A 21,535-nucleotide genomic window follows, 5' to 3' on the forward strand; every position below is an offset into this window, starting at 1 on the left:
TGCCAAGGAGATAAAATATCTAGCTGCTCCTGGCAACTGCTTTGTAACTCCTGAAGTGCCTGTATTAAAACTCTTTGGTGAGTTCCTGTAACGAAGCACCTACTAAAGTTTGGGCAAATTTTGCACTGAAGAGGAAAAAAGTAAAAGTGATTTTATGAGAGGCTTGCAAGGTGATTCAGTGAATTGGAATTGATATGTGTTACATTTTTGTACTGTGAATGTTTATTTGTGAAGTGTTAGAAAAAATTTCTCCACATGCAAAGTTTTCAAAGTAGACATGATGTCCTGTTGGTTGACAAGTTAAATGTATCATTCTCAATGGCCCTGGATTTCTGCCAGCAGGAGTGACTGATAGGTCCTAAAACAATTCAAGGCCTGTTTGCCAAATAGTTTCTTGAAACAATGTAGGCAGCTTTAAAATGCTGGATCCTTCTGTCACTTAAAGAAAAAAAACCAATTCCCTCTGTTGCATAGCAAAACTTGTATTTCTAATAAAGCCACTCTTGCATGTCAAACTTATAATTCCTGCCAAAAGTTGGCCCAATTGATCTGCAACATGACACAGAGTTTGGGGCCTACCTAATCCTTAAAGATTGACTCTGTCAGACCTACAGTTTTATCACTGGTTCTGGCAACATCATGTGGCCCTTGAAATTAATCTTTGTCTTGTTTTATACAATGAACATTCCACACATCAAAGTGGTTATAACTGATACTGTTAATTGTATTGTAAAAATTAATATTTTTAATATGTGTAATACTTCTCTTGCTTTTAAGGGATGTTCACAGTGGAGAAATGCCACAATTTGAACAGTGGCAATGGGACCGCTATATAGACAGCCTCCCAATTGGATCACTCAGCCCAGCATTGTGCTATTAGTAAAGTAGTATAGGATGCCAGGGAAAAGGGAAATGGTGGAAGGGAAGGTCTTAGTCTTGATTAAAGAGCTAGTAGAGACAGGAGTGCTTAAGAAACCTATCCAACAGATTGCACAAACTTCCCTCCCACTCAGGCCAGTAAGTTTTAAGACAGTTAGTTGCACGACATGTGTCTGTGACTGTGTAAACTTGCATCTGTGGCAAAAATGATGTGGCCGCTAGACAAAGGCATCTGGTGTTGTGAACATGATGCAGATGTAAGATTGTGGCTATAGCTGATGTCTTTGGACTCTTAAATAATTAACCTGTTATGAAGACCTAACTCAAGAGGAATTATGAAATGTTCTCTATTTTTTTTCTACTTTAATTCTATGTTCTCTATTTAATGAGGATTGGGCAGTCTCACCTTTAAGACTATTTCAGAGTGTAAGTAGAATCACTGTTTCTCCCAAGCAAGCTTGTTTCTATTACTGGGATCTAGGTAGGCAATTAAATGTTTTAATTTTAACATCTAACTCTTTAAATGCCTCTTAGGCTATAAAGATGGATGATGATTATATCTGTGTTCTTTAGCAGAGGAATTTATGTAAAAAAAAGTAGAAAATAAGATTTTCACAATAAACTATAATGCATATAATACACATCTATTAGACCAAAATTGTGATTTAGCTCTTCTCTACAACCACCCTTTACTATGTGTGTTCATGAGCAGCAAAGTGGCTAAAAGGCAAGAAATAATAAGATGAAAACAAAGCAAAATGCTTTGTATATAAGAAGAATTATTTTTCCCACAGACCCTGAATATTAAAGGGAGAAAAGCAGATCACAGATCAGACATTATATGAAATACAAATCAGCTTATAATTTCATCTGCTATCATATCTATTGTTTCCTATAACCTAGTATGTACACTACCATTACTACTTCCTGCTCACCTTCTGGGACATCCACATGAAGGGAATAAAGAACATGTTCTTTGTCTTAGGGGCATTGAACTAGAGATTTTATTAGAATATTAGAAAAAGTGATCTAATATCACAGATTTCTACCTTTTACAGATAATGCTGTAGATCCAGATGTATCTGCCAGGACGGTCTTTATAGATGTTGAGGAGGTCAAGAATAAATCTTGTTTGACCTTTACTGATGATGGATGTGGAATGACACCTCATAAATTACACCGAATGCTCAGGTAAAAATGTCTCATTCTTTGCCTCTCATCTTGTGCTCATGAACTATAGTTAAGGCTTAATAATTTTCTTTAATATTTTACTTTCCCTTTATTCATTCAACAAATATTTATTGGGCATTTATTATGTGCCAGGGCACTGGTTATGAAATAGATACTGTTTTTGTCCTCACAGAACATACAGTCTAACTGGCAATTCAAACAATTAAGCAATCCTATATAATAAAACCCTATTATGCAAATTGACCAAAAGACAGAACTATGACACACACTGATCACTATGACACGCACTGATCACCAAGGGGCAGACACAACGCAGGAGCTACCTCCTGGTGGTTAGTGCTCTCCCACAGTGGAAGTACTGTTCAGCCAGAAGCAAGACTCAAGGCTGGAGAGCGCGCAGTGGCGGGGGCGGGAGCCTCTCTTGCCTCTGCAGCTGTGCTTAGGATCCCTCAGGGAATGTCCGCCTGCCTCCAAGGTGTCCTGGACTGTGAGAGGGTGCAGGTTGGGCTGAGGACACCCCCCCCAACCCCCAGTTCACAAATGTCATGCACCAGGCCTCCAGTAATCATAATAAAAATGATAAGTATAATGATAAGAAAATTTAGAATGCCATGGGACTATTAATCAGGGGAATGCAATCTGGTCTAAGAGGTCAGAAAAAGCGCCATAGATGAAGTGTTAGTTAAGATCTAAGTATGAGTATTCAAGTTTAAAAAGGTAAAGGAACAGGGTATGAAGGGATAGAATTCTGGTGAAGAGAAGAGCAAGTGCAAAGATGTGGAGGCAATCTCTTGTCTGGGACTTTCTATAATTTATATTAACCTAAATTACTCTTAGATCAGAAGTATTGGAATTGGGATGATCTTTGGATTAAAACTATGAATGTAGCTGGGTACAATCAAGCCCCATAAAAGATAAATACAAGGCATTTATATACATAATCTTTAAAGATTTTACAGTAGAAATTCAAAGTCAGGAAATTCTCTTTTATAGCTGTTGAAGCTGGTGATACAGATTTCTATTGCTATTCTCAGTTCAGCTAATTACTTGAAAAGATTTGTGATTGAGAATGTAACTTTATGATCTTCATATATCACTCAGTGAAAGATGAGCATTTTCTCAATTCCTTTCTTCTTTCTTCATTTTATTTAGTAGATGAGGTTGATTACTCTCCATCTCGCTTCCTGAACTAGTATGTGAAGCATGAGTAACAATGGAAGGATTCTATGGAGAGGAAAGGGTTTCAAACTCTAGAATTGGAAAACATTCATTTTGTTGTAATTCTTTTTGAAGGTATTCAAATTCTGTAACCCTATTTGTAGGGGAATTCAGTTGATCTATCAAAGGAAAGAAATGAAATTTGGGCATAACTAATTATAAATTTGGTTATGGTTTACTACTCAGCAGTTTGTCTACCTTGTGTCTCAGACCCTCATAATTAGAGGTGTTCAGTATGTTGGTGAAGTTATAGAGCTAGCCATCACTTTTATCTGCTAAATTTAATATTTTTTATTAAATACAAATTTTAGATGGGATGGAACAACAATATTTATATGTCTAATTCTGTATGTACTAGTTTATCTAAATCACTTATCTTTTGCGCTAGCCAGTTTGACTCAGTGGCTAGAGAATTGGCCTGCGGACTGAAGGTTCCTGGGTTTGATTCTGGTCAAAGGCACATGCCCGTGTTGTGGGCTCGATCCCCAGTAGGGGACAGCAGTCGATCAATGATTCTCTTTATCATTGATGTTTCTATCTCTCTCTTCCTCTTTTCCTCTCTGAATTTAATAAAAATATATTTAAAACTTTAAGCGCCCAGCCTGTTTTGTCTCCCTAATGGAATGTGTAATGTCGGTCACTGGTGACTGGGCACTTAACATATTAAGTAAATAAATCACTTATCTATTTACAAACTCCTTCCCACCACACTTTATTCCAGTGATGTTGGTGTCAAATAGTGTGCCCAGCAGATCTTACCACTTTCCATTTCGTCTGTGAAAATTGGTGCTTATAGTTACAAAGCAGGAGGAAAAAAGAGGATGGTTTTTAAAATAATTGCAAAAATTTTTGTTCCAGATTCATTCAACAAATTTTTACTGGACATCTATGTGAAAGTCACTGGAGATAAGTTGGTGAACCAGTCAGACATGATCTTTGCTCTCAAGGGACTGACGGTTTAAAGAGAAATATAGAAAAGGATTAATTAGAAGTAATAATATTTAAATAGGCTATCCCACCTAGTAATAACTGCTATGAGAAAAGTAGTTTCTATGAGAACATATAATGATGGGAGCTGCTTTAATATATGGAATACAAAAAAGGCTACCCTGAAGAAATGACATTTGAGTTGAAATGTGAAAAATATGTATCATTCATTTAAAATTTCATTTTTTTTCTCGGAGAACAAAAGAGACCTAAACAGGCAGAAACCTCTTTCACCATAGCATTTTTTGGAGTTACCATGCCAAATATATTTTCCACCAATTTGAGCTGGGAAATTTTTCCTCATATTTAAATATTAATTTTAAAGAATTTTTAATGAGTCCTGGATTATGTATGATATATGTGCTGTATTTTATTTCTGATTATAATTTAAAACAAACTTGAATCTGTTAGGAGATCCCATTTATTTAGAAGAGATCATTTAGTAATCCAATCCTAACTTCTAGCCAAGGATTCCACTTACCATAATTTTTTTAAAAATAATTGAACTTTGAGGTAGCTTTGAAAATTATTATTAAGTACATTAATTTTTCTTATATGGGTTGGGGGAATATTACCTTTATATTTGGAAAAAATAATAGAGGTAGATGTGCAAAATTATTAAACCTACAGAAATTCAATTTGATCTATAATGTTTCTTATAATCCTATTCACATTTTCCAGCTCTTTATGGTAACCTTCCAATTTTCAGGTAAATATAATAGTTATGTAACTACAGCAACAGTTTCTCCATAAATACAGAATCCCATGAAAATAAAAAAAAGTAAAAGGCTATCATTAAATTTATTTAAGGCCGATAATTAATTATCTTTAGCTTCTGCGATTAGTGTGTGAACCAGCTGGTCTATATATTCAGCTGCCTTGTTCAGCAAGGTGGAAAACCTCTTCTTTGAGAGGACAAGAGTAAACATCACCCACAGATCCATGGATTGAATGTATTTGGTTACTAACTCTGCTCAGAAGTGCATTTTCTAGTAGGTCATTTTTAAAAACAGCAGCAAGAGAATAGCAACGTGCTTAGTCTTTCATTCTTTGATATTGCATATTATATCTCCATTGTATCTGGGAAACAGAAGTGCCCACCCTTATATGTTCATAGATTTGCTAAGGTTTGTTTCATTGGTCAGAGTCCCAATCTAAATTCTCCTCTCTCGATTCTAGAATATTGACATTTTAATAAAGTTAGGAACAAGCTGTTGTCTGCCTGAATTCCACTCAAAGAGCTGGTATCCAAGCCCCCTTGGTGTGTAAATACTGTTATCTCTTACATGAAAGGATAGAATAGGACTTAGTGATTTGAAACCACCTATGTAAGCCAAGCTAACTCTGTGGAAAATGAGTGAGCTATACCAAACTATACAAAATTCATTCCTACAATTCTATTATTTATTGTGAGGGCTTTTATATTAGGTAGTTATTTGATTGGTATCTGGCATCCATTCTGCAATTTTCAGTAAATAGAATACCTAGCATGGGACTGTGAAGTGGAATAAAAGAACACACGGGAAGAATTAAGTGGAGCATAACAACAATATCCAGAGTTCCAAATTCTCTCTTTTCATTATTCATAACCATTTCCATTTCTTGTTCTGGACCTACCCTACTACTTACTTTCTCAACCTTGTGCAGTCATTTGGTCTTCTCAAACTAACACAATCAAGATTTATACTCACAAAGGGGAAACGATAGATGGCAGAAAGGACAGGAATGGCTAGAAAATTAAGAGAGTGATATAGAATTATGTTTTCACTACTTTCTCTTTATCACCTAATTGAAGTTTTTGTACCAGTAGAGAAAGTTTAAGTTCAGATAACCATATAGGTTCATTTCACATGGTAGGTTACTGCTTATGAAGAACCTTGATTTTTATGTATGATATTAGGTCTGAAGTGGAGCTAGAGGATAGCATACAACAATTCTCAGAATGACTTCTAGAGTTGGTTTAAAATTCAAATTTGAATATTATATATATATATATATATAAAATATATTATATATTTTATATATATTATAATATATATATTAGGGATATATTTATATATCCCTAATTTGCAAATAGACCGAACTGTGGAACAACTGAAGAACCAGTCACTATGACGTGTGCTGACCACAAGGGGGCGTGCCTAGAACAAGGCGGGCATCGACCTTAGTGGGATGGTGGAGCAGATGAGCGGGATTCCAGAACAAGGTGGGGCGCTGGTGGTTACTGAAAACTCTTTGTGCCACTGTCCTGCCTGGCACTTGCACTTGCTGCCGGAGCCAGCCCCTCGCAACTGCTGCTGGTGCTGGAGCCACAGTATTTACATACCAAGGGGGCTTGGATACCAGCTCTTTGAGTGGAATTCAGGCACAAAGCTCTTGGTGCCATCAGTGGGTGCAAGTGGCGGCTGCCAGTCCCAATCACCCTTGAGGGCTTCTTTACCTTCCCCTGCTCCTGAGGGGTGATCAGGGCAGCAGCCTCTGCTTGCACCCACTGCTGGCATCAGCCTCAATCGTTCCATACCATCAGCGGGTGTAAGCGGGGCCAGCGCCATTAGTGCATGGGAGCGTTGGCAGCAGAAGCAGGGCTGCTGGCAGAGAGGGGACTGGGGGCAGCGGTGGGAGTGGCTAGACTGGGATGCAGAGGATGGGCCAAGACCCACCCCTATGCCTACCACAGCCTTGCTTTCAAGGTGCACAAATTCATGCACTGGGCCCCTAGTTTTATAATATATTGTGCATATAGTATATAATTTATTCCTAATAATAACCAAATCTTTTATGTCCAATTTTTTTTTCATTAGAGAAATATTAAATAGGAATGTCTTAATCTTACCAACTTCTGTAAGTTTATTTCCTGGAATACTAAGGCCCATAGATAGCAAAAAGACAACAGTCTTTGGGATTTTCAAAGGAACTACTGCCCTAGAAATTATTTTTCCTTATGTTATATTTATTTGTAGGGTGCACAAAGCTCTTGTAAATTGTTTACTCTAGAAGGACATAACACTTTGAAAAAGAAAATTGAAAGATGGTACTTCTTCTTAGGGAAAAAAACAAACCACAGCCATCAGGAAGTGGAAACCAGGCAACTCAATCTTGCTCAAAATATAACAACCAAGGCCATGCTGTTCAGACATAGCATATAGAGTATCTAGTTTATTGATATTGGGGAAGCATCTAATCTGTAATATATGAAATCTTTCCTTAAACTGTAAATCACAAGGACAAGAATCTTGTCTCTTTTATTAACAGTTTTGTCTCCAGTATTTAGCACAATGCATGGCACATAATAGGTACTTAGTAAATATTTATTGAATGAATGGTAGTATATAACACTGTAAACATAGTCAATCTGGAGAGAAATAATCCTTAAAATTACTTTTATTTATGGTGAGAGAAGATATATGAGGAAGATAATAATCATTTTATAGGTTTCATATCTATTTTTTTGGTTCTATTATTTTGTTGCATGTTTGAATGGAGAATGTATGAAAGGGGAAAGATCTGACCCACAGATTAAACTGATCATAAGGAGATACAGAGATCGTTGAGGTGACTCATTGAAATGCCCTTAATAGAATAAGAGAGACTTTATACTGCAGCTGTTTGCTGATATTCAGAGGAAGAACTACCTATTTTTATCCCTTGGCCACATTCCAACAAACTGTCCCAGCAGATTAAGCAGAGGGTAAGAATTGGAAGGGTTACCTTTTGGGTGGAGAGTTGAAATTGTTTAGATATATAACCTTTGACTTTCAGATTTCTAGAAGGTGATGTAACCAGGTTAGGGGATGCCTAGGCTGGCACCTCTGACCAGTGCCACTATCTGGTAGTACTTTTGTTACCCTCTATACAGTGTACTCTGAGATAACCACCCTTTTACCCTACCTTAACCTTACTATTAGCAATCAGAGCCATTTTCTCTAGACCCATGACCGTCTCCAGTTATCTTTCTTAGTAAAAGGAGGCCGCCTTTACATTTATAGAATGTGACACTAATGTACTGGAAATATTTATGTACACACAAACCATACAGGAAAATCAGTCCCATTACCCCATAGTAATTTCCTATGTTTTTAACTTAATAGTTTTGCCCAGAATAGCAACAGAAAAAAAGGAATGACTTTTTACAAGTGTTATTCATTTGTAAGCTAAACATTCTGCTTGTCATCTATCATAGGATGCTTTTTATCTTTCTGCTTTCTTTTTTCTGATTTATTTTTTCTTGTGTAATTACAGCTTTGGCTTTACAGATAAAGTAATAAAGAAGAGCCAGTGTCCCATCGGGGTCTTTGGTAATGGTTTCAAGTCAGGCTCCATGCGGCTAGGAAAGGATGCTCTTGTCTTCACCAAGAATGGGGGTACTCTCACTGTTGGACTCCTATCACAGACTTACCTGGAATATGTCCAGGCCCAGGCAGTTATTGTACCAATTGTTCCATTCAACCAGCAAAACAATATCCTTTCTGGAAATGTTGGTTAAAAATTAGTCTAATCTGATATTTTGATAGAAACCTCTTTCTTCACGACAAATCCAGCTATCATTTCAACTGTCCTAAATTTAACTTGAATTCCCCCTCCCCCCCCATTAAATGTTTTTTAAAAATAAGTGGACCATTGACAGAGCCTAGAAATGTTTTTGTTGTATGGAAAATTTCACTGTTATGTGATTTGATCTCTATCTCTCCCACACCACCACTCCCTTGGTAAAGTGCCCCCTCTCTTTATTTTCCCCTAAGGGCAGCTATATTTGTATCATACTGCTAGAAACCTTCTATTATCAGCTTATCTGATGGCAGAATCGCTCATTTCCTCATTCCTGGACAAGCTATTATTTCTGTTAGATATCAGGTCCTCTTGACCCTAGAGCAGTAAAGTTTGAGCTCATTGCTTCCAAAAAGTCTGAAAATTCAGCCTTTGTTCCATTTTGTATATTTAGGACAGTCTTTACATTATATTTTTGAAGCTATATTCTGCAGCGGTAATTGATTTTTATGTTTGTCTCTACAACCTTTATTCGTTTTGCCTTTTCCTTTCTTCTGTAGCAGTGATGCCCATGCTTTATGTCTATATTTTGTCTAAACATGCAACTCAAAAGGCAGATCTTCCTAATTATAGCATCTTCTTAAAATATTAATTTTTCTTTGACTGTATTGGTTTTACAAAAAATGATTATTACTGAGGATTCCTTGCCCAGCCTAGAAGCCATCCTGAACTATTCAATTTTCAACAGTGAAAACGACCTGCTGTCCCAGTTTGATGCCATCCCAGGCAAAAAAGGCACTCGTGTTCTCATTTGGAACATCCGCAGGTATAGTATACCAAGGGTGATAGAGTTTAATAAGCAAAGGTAGTGTGATGAAGTACATTTTAATAAATTTCTAGAGAAGCAAAGTAGATAAATTTTGATAGATATTTGCCTTTCATTGCATACTTTTTCTTTCGTACAACCACAGCTCTGTGAGAGATAGTGGTTCTTATTAGTAAAATGTGGAGCTTGATAATGAAGAGACGTGCATATCCTGAAGCTATTGCCACAAATAATCAAAACAGTTCAATGTTATTCTAAAATATTTAGAATCCGTTATAAATATCTATTTTATATTCATCATCACTGTCTTGAGATAGGTACATGATAGTTATTTAACTTATTTGACAATGAAAATAAAATATGAAAACTAGACATTAACAAGCATTTTCTTTAAGATTGGGAACAAGACAAGGATGTCTGCCTTCATCACTCTTATTCAAAATACTCCCGGAAGTCCTAGCCATGGCAATCAGACAAGACGAAGAAATAAAAGGCATCCAAGTTGGAAAGGAAGAAGTAAAATTGTCATTATTTGCAGATGACATGATAGTGAATATAGAGAACCCTAATGATTCCACCAAAAAAACTAGAACTGATAAATGAATTCAGTAAAGTGGTGGGATACAAAATAAGTATCCAGAAATCAGTTGCATTTTTGTACACCAATAATGAACTATAAGGGAAACTAAGAAAACAATCTCACTCACAATTACTTTAAAAAGAATAAAAATACCCAGGAATAAATTTAAGCAAGGATGTAAAAGACGTGGACTAGAAAAGTATAAGATACTGAAGAAAGAAATTAAAGAAGACACAAATAAGTGTGTTCATGGATTGGAAGAATTAACATCATTAAAATGTCCATAATACCTAAAGCAATTTTTAGACTCAATGCAATTCTTATTAAAATACCAATGACATATCACAGATCCTGAATAGCCATAGCAATCTTGAGAAAGAAGAACAAATTTGGAGGAATCACACTACCTGATAGCAAACTATTACAAGGCCAAAATAATAAAAACAGTATGGTACTGGCATAAAAACATCTATAGAAGTCAAGGGAACAGAATAGAGAGCCAGGAAATAAACCCATGCCGTTATAGTAAATTAATATTTTACAAAGGAAGCAAAACATACAATGGCATAAAGATAGTCTATTCAGTAAATGGTGTTGGGAAAATTGGACAGATATAAAACTAGACCACCTTTTTACAACATACACAAGGATAAACTCAAAATGGATAAAAAGACTTAAATGTAAGTCGTGAGACCATAAAACTCCTAGGGGGAGGGAGGTGGAAACATAGGCAGTAAAATCTCGGACATTTCTTGTAGCAATATTTTTTTTCCTGATATATCTCAAGGGATAAAAAAAATAAGATAAACAAATGGGACTACATCAAACTGAAAAGTTTTGCTCAGCAATGGAAAATGTGAACAAAATGAAGAGAACCCACTGAATGGGAGAACATTCTTGCTGAATACATCTGATAAGGGGTTAATATCCAAAATTTATAAAGAACTCATAAAACTCGACACCAAAAGAATAAACTATCCAATTTAAAAATGGGTGCCGGATGTGCTCTCCCTATCCTTTCCAGGGCACACTCTGTTGGAGCATGCCTTTCCCCCTCTTCCCTCAGGCATGTTTATTTTGCTTTCTTTCTCCTAAGCTCCAAGGGTCCTTCCTTTGCCTCTATAACGTGTTTTCTAAGTCATACAGCCCAGCTGGTGCACTTCTTCTACCTCTATGACTTTCTCAATAAACTTTTGCTTGTATTTGAGTTCTTGGCTCTGAATTCCTTATTAGCCGAACTCAAGGGCTGGGGTGTAATTCTGTCATTAACATCGAGAGGGACTAGTATTCCTTCATTTGTGGGGCAGCAGTAGTCTCCCTACAGAACAGAGACATCTGATTTGTCTCCTGATGACTGTTTTGCTTCTTGATTGTGTTTGACCTTTCCAAGACAGGACTTCATCTTTCCTTTCCCAGTCTCAAAAAAAAAAAAAAAAAAAAAAAAAAAAGGGGAGGGTGGGGTGGGGTGGGGAAAGGCACAGGACCTGAATAGACACTTTTTCCAAAGAGGATATTCAGATGATCAAGAGGCATATGAACAAATGCTCAAAATCACTAATCATCAACAAATGCAAATTAAAACTACAAAGAGATATCACCACACACATGTCAGAATGGTTATTATCAATAAATCAACAAACCCCAAGTGCTGTGGAGGATGTGGAGAAAAGGGAACCCTCATGCCCTTTTGGTGGGAATGCAGACTGGTGCAGCCACAATGGAAAGTAGTATGGAATTACCTTGAAACATTAAAAATGGAACTGCCTCATGATACAGCGATTCCACTTTGGGGAATTCATCTGAAGAAACCCAAAATACTAATTCAAAAGAATATATGCATCCCTATGTTCATTGCAGCGTATTTACAATAGCCAACATTTGGAAGCAGCCTAAGGGTCCATCAGTGGATGAGTGGATAAAGCAGCTATGGTACATTTACTAGTACACAGTGGAATACTACTCAGCTGTTAAAAGAAGGAAATATTACCCTTAGCGACAGCATAGGTAGACCTGGAGAGCATTATGCTAAGTGAAATAAGCCAGTAAGATAAGTACCACATGATTTCACTCATATGTGGAATCTAATGAAAAAATGAACGAGTAAGCAAAATAGAGACAGATACTTAAATAAAGACCAGGCTGACAGCCGTCAGAAGGGAGGTTGGGAAGCTGGGTTGGGGTTGGAGGGGTTGAGCAAAGAAGAAAAAACTAATGGACATGGACAACAGTGTGGTGACTATGGCAGAGGGGTGGAGCTGGAGAAGGGTATATCGGGGATAAATGGTGATGGATGAAGACTTGACTTGAGGCAGTGAACACACAATACATGGTACAGATGATGTGAAGTGGAATTGTGTACCTGAAACCTGTATAATTTTGTTAACCATTGTCACCCAATAAATTCAGTAAAAAGGGAATAAAAGAAAAAGAGACATAAGGTTAATTAACAAAGCACAACACAATATTTAAAAATAAAGACCTCTGTATTAGTGGTTTAGAGAAACTGAATTAGAAGTAGAAAACTCTTTGAAGCAAATAAATTTGAACTATAATGAGGCTGGCTTCTGGTTATGTTTTAAGAGCTAATAAGAAAACCTAGAAATATGCTAGATTATGTCATTTGTTTAACCTAGTCATGTCAAATGGAATACAGTTAAATGTCCACTAAAAACTAAAAAAATATATATATATATATAAAATAGAGGTGTTATTTTATGTTTAATAGAACAGGGTATCAGGTATATTTATTTTTATCCTTAAGTCAAGTATTTCACTTCCTTTCTTAGCTGGGTTAAACTTACATAAAAAAACATACTTGCCCTGGCCAGGTAGCTCAGTTGGTTAGAGCATTGTCCTCATACACTAAGGTTGCGAGTTCTGTCCCCGGTCAGGGCACATACAAGAAGCAATTACCTTAATAAGTGGAACAACAAATTGATGTTTTCCTCTGTCTAATTCCCTCTACACCCTCTTTTAAAACCATCAGTAAATTAAAAAAACACACACTATGCTGGTTTGTATAGAGTACTTTCAACTAAAAAAACAAAAAGTAAAGAGGTTTTTCACACTAGTAATTTCGATTTTCTTTTGTCCTACTGGGAAAACGTCAAATAATATAATTTGTATTATAAAGGATCATTTTCCTGAGGTATTTATAGTGATTTAAATACATTAAGCAGACTTTTTCATTGTACATTGTCAACCATATAGTAGTAGGTGTCACGTAAATACAGGATTCCATGGTCATATAACTTTAGGAAAAGCTGGCTTAAAGTTTACCATGATGTTTTATTGCAGGACTTCTCAGAGGCTAATGTTATTGCAATATGCATTGGAAATATATAAGAGCAATATAGTATGCAGCATTACCCAATTTTAAAAAACGTTTCTCCAGACCTTTTTTCCTTGGATGGTGAATGGTGAAGGGCAAGGACAGGGAACCTCCTCAAAGTTGTGTTAGAGTGGGATGGGGTAGCAAGAATCAGGATTATCCAGGAAAATCCAGAATATACTATTATAATGACATGGGCTTTATAAAAACTACATGCCATAATGGCTTTTGTCCAGCCTAGAAGACTGTCACCACAGCAGCTCTGAGCTTGCAAAGCCTGAATGAAGGGAGGTATCACTAGAGCTTTGAGGTAGCTCTGAGAGTCAGGAATAGTTTTCAATTTTATTCGTTTAGTCATGCAACCAACCTACCTTTCCTTTCCATCCCTCTCCTTCACTTTCTATTTGAGAATATTTGGGGATGATACTGTTGCACAGAACAAATTTTGTTCTGATTTATATGTTTTCTCTATAACCCATCAGGAATAAAATGGGTTTTAGCTTTTTTCTCTGGCAGTTGTTAGTTATATAACTCAGAGTCTTGGAATGAACCACAGCTAAGTGACCCAAAATGATTATGAGAAAAAGGAATTATGAAAGGAATATGAGTACTATTATATTTAAATGATAATTCCATAAATGATATTCTAGAGCAGCGTTTTTCAACCGCTGTTCCGCGGCACACTAGTGTGCCGCGAGATGTTGCCTGGTGTGCTGTAGGTGCAGACAAGACAAGAATTTTATAATTTTTCACTATTTTGTTTACTTAATATTTCATAATAAAGTAATTATAAAATACTTTCTTTGTGTTTATTTGATTCCTATTCAAGAGAATTACTTTATATATAGTCAATGTAGGCACAGAGTTAAATTTTTTAACATTTTCTAATGGTGGTGTGCCTCGTGATTTTTTTCATGAAACAAGTGTGCCTTTGCCCAAAAAAGGTTGAAAAACACTGTTCTAGAGCACTAGCAAATAACCATTTTCCCTTAGAAGTAAGATAAGATCTGTGAAAATCTCATTAGTCCTTACACAATTGTTAAAATGAGAAAAAGTAGGTTTGATTCATCTATTTATTCAGTAAGGAAATATGATGTTGAATGACCTACACAACAATACCCAGAAGGTTGGGATCTATTATAAGGTCCTTCTTTGAGGATAACTGACATCCAATTGCTTGATCAGATCACATACATACACACTTTTCTTTTTTCTTTCCTTCTATACTTGGCATTACCACCTCTTAATGCATATTAGATTTGTTTAGAATGGAAATAGCCTAAATATTGTGTGATCTTCAAACTGAGTATTGTGTAATTCAGTACTGGTAGTCAGGGGAAAAAATAGGTATCTGAGTTTGGGCTCATATTGTTTCTTTTCTCTTGGGTTCCTAGTGCATTTTTGTCCTTTGGAACCAGATTTTGTTAGATTGGTACTTGTCTCTTTTACTCAGAAATAAAGATGGAAAGTCTGAGTTGGACTTTGATACAGATCAATATGATATCCTGGTATCAGACTTTGGCACAGAAGAAAAAGAGACTGGTGGTGTTACTTCTGAACTGCCAGAAACAGAGTATTCTTTACGGGTGAGTAAGAATGGTTTTTCTTCAACAATGAGAGGTAAGATTTCCTGTAACATGAAAATCTATATAACAATATCTCTTTAGTTATATAGAGATTACAGTCTTTTAGCCCGGTGTTAGGACTCCTTTTCACTGGCTCCACCAAAAGTGTTTAGTGAATAGATTCAATACCACCTTAGTATGGTAGTTCACATAGTATAACATGGTATGGAACTGAGCCAAATCCTTACCCAGAATAGACCTCAGTTGCTAGCAGTGTTTAAAGGGGATGTTAGTAGAATTAGTTACATCATATAATAACTTTCCCTTCACTGTTCCATAGGCATTTTGTGGTATTCTGTATATGAAGCCAAGAATGAAAATTTTTCTGCGTCAAAAGAAGGTGACTACCCAGATGATTGCCAAGAGCCTGGCGAATGTAGCATATGATATATATAAACCTACCTTCACAGTATCCTTACAACTACATGACATTTATCTCTTCATTTCAGGATTAGATTTCAAAGTTGGCACAGAAAAACAAAAAACTTTACTTTTCTAATTAAAAAATATATGTTATAATATAAATCCTATTACAATGTACTCTATTTAAAAAAAAAATCCTCACTGGAAGTTGTTTTCCCATTGATTTTTTTTTTTTTTTTTAGAGAGAGTGGATGTGAGGGAGGAGAGAGAGAGAGAAACATCTCACATTGATTAGTTGCTTCCCCCACATGCCTTACCTGGGGGATGAAGCCTGCAAACAAGGTACATGTCCTTGACTGGGAATCAAACCTGAGACCCTTTGGTTTCAGGACCAATATTCTAACCATTGAGAAAAACTGGCAAAGGCTACTCTGTTTCTTAGTTGCCAATCTGTCTATTTTTTGTTGTTGTTGTCAGAAACCACCTGAAAATGGTTATAATACAGAATCTGAGACTTTGGAGCTTCTGATTAAGTAGATTCTGAAATCTCTTTTTTTAATAATATTTTTTATTTTAAAATTCTAAGCTGATTCTAGTGAATAGCCAGGTTTGATACTCTGCTTTAAGGTCCACACCATTTGGTTTATATTGGGATTTTATAACACTAGAGGCCTGGTGCATGAAATTCATGCACGGGTAGGGTCCCTAGACATGGCTGGTGATCAGTGCCTATTGGGCCCTTCTGGCTGCTGGCCAGGGCTTTCCTTTATTCTGTACTGCCCCCTTGTCAGTGCATGTCATAGTGAGCAATCAGTCTCCTGGTCAAACTGCCATGGAGATAATTTGCATATTAGGCTTTATATATATAGATTGATTGAAATAAGCAAAATATTGACTAGAACTTGTTAATGTTTTGGACAGCATGAAATTTTAAAAATATTTTTATTGATTTCAGAGAGGAAGGGAGAGGGAGATAGAAATACTAATGATGAGAAAGAATCATTGATTGGCTGCCTCCTTCATGTCCCCTACTGGGGATCGAGCCTGCAACCTGGGCATGTGCCCTTGACTAGAATCAAACCTGGGACCCTTCAGTTCAGAGGCCAACGCTATCTCCACAAAGCCAAAACTGGCTAGGACTCATAACATGAACTTTTGTCATGACAAGTTCATACTTATGTAGATGGAAGTTAGGAGAGTGGGAATTTAAGGTTGATTTTTTGGAGTGAGATAAATCTGTAACAGGTTTAACTTGGATTTCCTTCTACTTCTCATAATGGCAGCCACTCAGAGAAATAATTACTCATTTTCACATCTAACCCCCCTCCCACTGCACTAGGAATGGATTTCAGACACTTGAGAAAATTAGGTCTAACCTTGTTGATGGCTTTTTGGGTAAAAAAGTATTTGAAAGGTTGAGAAATCATAAGAAATCATGAATAATTACTCTTGTAATTTACGGTGTTTTCTAGTAGCTAAACACAGTTCTTGGACAAAGAAACACACTCTGTTTACTTTATCAAAGGTGTTATTTATCTTGTTTTGTCTTTCTTCCCCTGACCAAAAATTAGAAATTGTTGTTTCTTTTTAAAAAGCTATATGGTTGTTACTCTAAGACAGTGTTTCCCAAAGTGTGATATGCATACCCCCAGGGGTACGGGAAGAGTTTGGTGGGGGTAGGCATTGCACCAGAGTTTGGTGGGGATATGCGCTGCACTGTGCTTATCTGCACCTAATTCTACGTTTTCATGAGTACGAGGGGTACTCAGCATTACGAAAATTATAGAAGGGGTACACATATGTCAAAAGTTTGGGAAACACTGCTCTAAGATGATTGATTCTCTCTTTTTTGGAAATACATTGTATATTGGGGAAGTTCTTTTTAAAGCCCTGAAAAAGCACAATTTAACAAAGCCAGAGGTAGCACTGTAAGCATCTATAGGTAAATTATTATAGTTATATCCCTATATGTAGGCTAGAATATCAGTGTCATAAGCTTAACAGAGTCAGTCTAAAGAATTGTTTTCTAGCTAGTCTTTAAAGATGTGTCACATTGTTGTACCAACTTCTTTTATGGGTTTTTATTAGGGTGACTCCTATGCATTCTATTTGTACCTTAACTCTTCTTACCTGTCCTCATTAAACTAGTTACTCACACTAATAGAATGTGAGCTAAACAAATTCACTATAGAGCCTGGCTGGCAAGGTACAGTGGTTGAGCATCCACCTATGAAATAGGAGGTCACGGTTCGATTCTCGGTCAAGACACATGTCCAGGTTTCAGGCTCAGACTCAAGTGGGGCGTGTGAAGGAAGTAGCTGATCAGTGATTCTCTCTCATCATTGATGTTTCTATCTTTCTCTCTCTCGTCCTTCCTCTCTGAAATCAATAAAAATGTATTTTAAAAAAACAACAAAAAATATTCAAATAAAATTCACTATAGACATGAATAAAATTAAACTCCTAATAACATTTCCCCCAATGTCACTGAGAGATAAGATCACTGATGCTGGTTTATTTATTCCTCTATTAGTGCAGGCCTCTTTCCCCTTCTTGTCCTCTCTTTATACTAATTTGGAGAACCTTTTACCCCTGTGTACTCCCTTCTCATAATTTAGAATTTTAAAAGTATAGCATAGAAAAAAAGTATTTGACAATCTTTATCTTTAAAATGTTAATTTTATGATGTAGAGTTTGAGTATGTTTGGGTGAGTTTTGTCCTTTTATTTTTTCATTTGTATAGGGTCTTACTTGTGGTGTGATTTGAGCTTCTGGAGTCCAGAACATTTTATGTTCTGAACCAGACATTACTGTGTTTTCTCATACCTGGCTCATTTGCCACTTGGGTTTATGCAATAGCTTGTTATTTAGAGGGGGATGTTGATATCATTTTAAAAAATAGTAAGAAAGAATTTCAAAATGGCAGCCGAATAGGCAGAAATGTCTCACACCTTCTCCTGGGGCCAGGCTGGAAAAGCAACTAAATTGGAGAACATCCACCCGAATTAACAAATTAGGAACAGCTAAAGAGGCAATTTTCAATAAGGAAGGGCAGAGGATAACTAGGGAAGGCCACTTGCCAGCCATAACCCACATGGAACCACTACCATGCCCTGGCAGTGAACGGAACAGTACCTCCCAGCAGGCTCCCAATGTCTGCAGTGAGTGCTTGCCAGAATGACCTTCCACACCAGACCTCCTCACCAGCCTTCCAGAACCCAGTGACCCAGGATCTGGCTCCAGGACCCTGCAGTGAGTGCAAACCTGGGGTACCCCTGTGCCCCACCCTCACCCCAGGTCCCAGAACCATGATGCCAGTCTGACTGGAGCCACCTGGCACCCACTCTACCTTGAGCCCTGGGACCTGCTGCTGGGAGACCCGGAGCAACCCAGTGTGAACACCACATCAGGCCACAGGAGAACTCTGATTGTGCAACTCAGAGCAACTCACACCTGCTCCACCCCAGTTCCAAGGACAGTCCCGCCAGGGCTAACCGGAGCAACCCAGCATGTGCCCCAATCAGGCCACAGGAGACTGCTGCCAGGAGTCACAGGGCAATCTGGTATGCCCAGCCAGGGATCACACTGCAAGTGCACTGCCAGAGGGTCCTAGGGTACCACCCTGCCATGGATGCCAGGGCCACGAGGCGAATTGTATGCCAAAGGGCTCTGGGTCCTTACAGAAAGTCACACACCAGAGGAACTGTGCACGTGCTTCCACCACTCCAAGCATCTGAAGCAGACAACTGAGGGACGAGATCCATGGGAGAAGGGGATACAACACAGAGCAGAGACAATAAAGGTGTGAGACTCAAGCCAGACCCAGCCTCTGGACTAACGATTTTCAAGATCATTGCCCTGATAGTGTCTTCAACCTCAAACCCCAAGCAGGGAGCCCAGGGCCAGAAAGAGACAGCAAAAATGGGGAGACAAAGAAGCAACGCGCCCCCCCCCCCAAAAAAAAAAAAAAAAATGAAAAGAGGAACCACCAGAAAAGGAACTAAATGAAATGGAGGCAACCAATATGTCAGCAAGTTCAGAGTAAGGCTCATAAAGTTCCTAAACAGACTGGACAAGAAAATCAACAACATATGTGAGAACCAAGAAGAAATGAAGTTTGATATGGCTACAATTAAAAAAAAACCAAACAAACAAAAAAAACAGGAAAGGAGAAGATGGCGGTGTAGGTAAACATACCTAAACTGCTGCCATGCACAACAATTCAAAACTACAACTAAAAGACAAAACATCTATCACCCAAAACCATGAGAAAGCTGGCTGAAAGGAACCTCTACAACTAGACTGAAAGAGAAAGGAGCATTCATGGCACAAGCACTGAAAAACTAAGGTAGGGGAGCGCATGTATGATATGGGCTGGTAGCGGATCCTGGCTGGGGGCGGGCATTGCTTTCTTCAACCCAAAGAGAGACAATCTCCCAATCTCTCTGAAATCCATTTTCTGGAGAGAAGCTAGACTGTCTGCCATCGAGTCGGAAAGTGAAGGTGGCTTGCTTACAGAGCTGCGTGCAAGAATAATTATTTGCTCTGCAGGGGCGCGAGACTCGGGGAGACGTGGGGACGTGGTTGGAGAGGCAGAAATGGCTGATGGGCAGCCATCACTGTTAGCCATGCCCTAAACTAGAGACACATTGAGACTCTACCCTGAGACTCCACCCCACACAGTCTACAAACACACCCAAGCTCCAAGCAGCAGCTTTTGCATATGAATGGCCATCTCTACTGCAGTTTAATCTAGCAAACTTGCAACCTGGTGCAGACAGTTCCAAAGCCTCCAAGCTCCAAGCAGGGAGGAGAGTACTGTGGTTCTTGCTGTAGCTCCTGCAGGGTTGACTCAGTAGCTGAAGTGTACCCCATTGGAGATGCAGAAGCCAGTGTTCCTAGTGGTCAGTTTCAACTCTTCACACCTATAAGTTACACATTCGGGAGATGGACTCAGTGAGCACCAAAGCCCCACTGAAACAAGGCACGTATCCAGCACAACAGTTCTTCTTTTATAGACATAGCAGATCCTCACAGCCAATTGGCCTGGAGGTCAATTCCTCCCAGTGTATCAACAGCAATCAAGGCTTAATTACACCAATACTTTGCACTCAGCCCACAAAGGGATGTACCAAGAGCGAACACATCAGGTGATTGGGGAGGCTGAGCTACTGGCCCCTATAGGTCACCGACCACATAAAGCCACTCCATCAACACAGGGAGGCAACCAAAATGCTGAGACACAGAAGCATGTCACCAATGGGAGAGATGAAGGAAATTAAACTACTGGAAGACACAGAATTCAGAATCACATTTATAAGGTTACTCAAGAATCTTCTGAAAACCTTTGAGAAACTTGATGAGACCTCCAAGAAGCTTAGTGAGACATTCAAGGACCTTAATGAGAATGCCAACAAAATGGAAAAGGACCAGTCAGAAATTAAGCATACACTGTCTGAAATAAAGAATATACAGAAACTCAACTGTACCCCAAGAGTCAAACCAATGATCTGGAATATGAGGAAGCAAAAAACACCCAACCAGAGAGGCAGAAAGAAAGAAGAATCCAAAAGTGTGAGGATAGTGTAAGGAGCCTCTGTGATGGCTTTGAGTGTACCAACATCCGGATTTTTGGGGTGCCAGAAGAAGAAAGAGAGCAGGATATTGAAGGCCTATTGAAAGAAATAATGACAGAAAACTTTCCCTACCTGGTGAAAGAAATAGCCTTGCAATTCCAGGAAGCCCACAGAACCCCAAAGAAAAGAATCCAAAGAGGACCACACCAAGACACATCATAATTAAAATGCCAAGAGCAAAAGACAAAGAGAGAATCTTGAAAGAAGTAAAAGAGTTAGTTACCTAGAAGGGAACACCCATACGACTGTCAGCTGATTTCTCAACAGAAACTATGCAAGTCAGAAGGGAGTGACAAGAAATATTCAAAGTGATGACTAGCAAGAACCTATAACCAAGATTACCCAGCAAAGCTATCATTCAGAATTGAAGGTCAGACAAAGAGCTTCACAGACAAGAAAAAACAAAGAGTTCAT

The 21,535-nt window shown here is 37.9% G+C and overlaps 1 protein-coding gene across 5 annotated transcripts in view; it reads left to right on the top strand.

The window, feature by feature from the left end:
- The window catches only part of MORC4 (MORC family CW-type zinc finger 4), a 737,287-nt gene that overhangs the window by 7,232 nt on the left and 708,520 nt on the right, over positions 1-21,535 (top strand). For 3 of the 5 annotated variants that reach the window (XM_084870446.1, XM_084870449.1, XM_084870445.1), the window contains exons 3-7: positions 1,938-2,070; positions 8,515-8,732; positions 9,439-9,586; positions 14,951-15,083; positions 15,403-15,531. In XM_084870446.1, coding sequence (XP_084726572.1) covers positions 1,938-2,070; positions 8,515-8,732; positions 9,439-9,586; positions 14,951-15,083; positions 15,403-15,531 — 761 coding nt within the window. The remainder of the gene's footprint in view (positions 1-1,937; positions 2,071-8,514; positions 8,733-9,438; positions 9,587-14,950; positions 15,084-15,402; positions 15,532-21,535) is intronic. The other 2 variants (XM_084870447.1, XM_084870448.1) reach the window with 2 other exon arrangements.

The sequence above is a fragment of the Pipistrellus hanaki genome (genome assembly GCF_964339955.1).
Source record: "Pipistrellus hanaki genome assembly, chromosome: X".
In the NCBI taxonomy this organism is placed as follows: domain Eukaryota; kingdom Metazoa; phylum Chordata; class Mammalia; order Chiroptera; family Vespertilionidae; genus Pipistrellus; species Pipistrellus hanaki.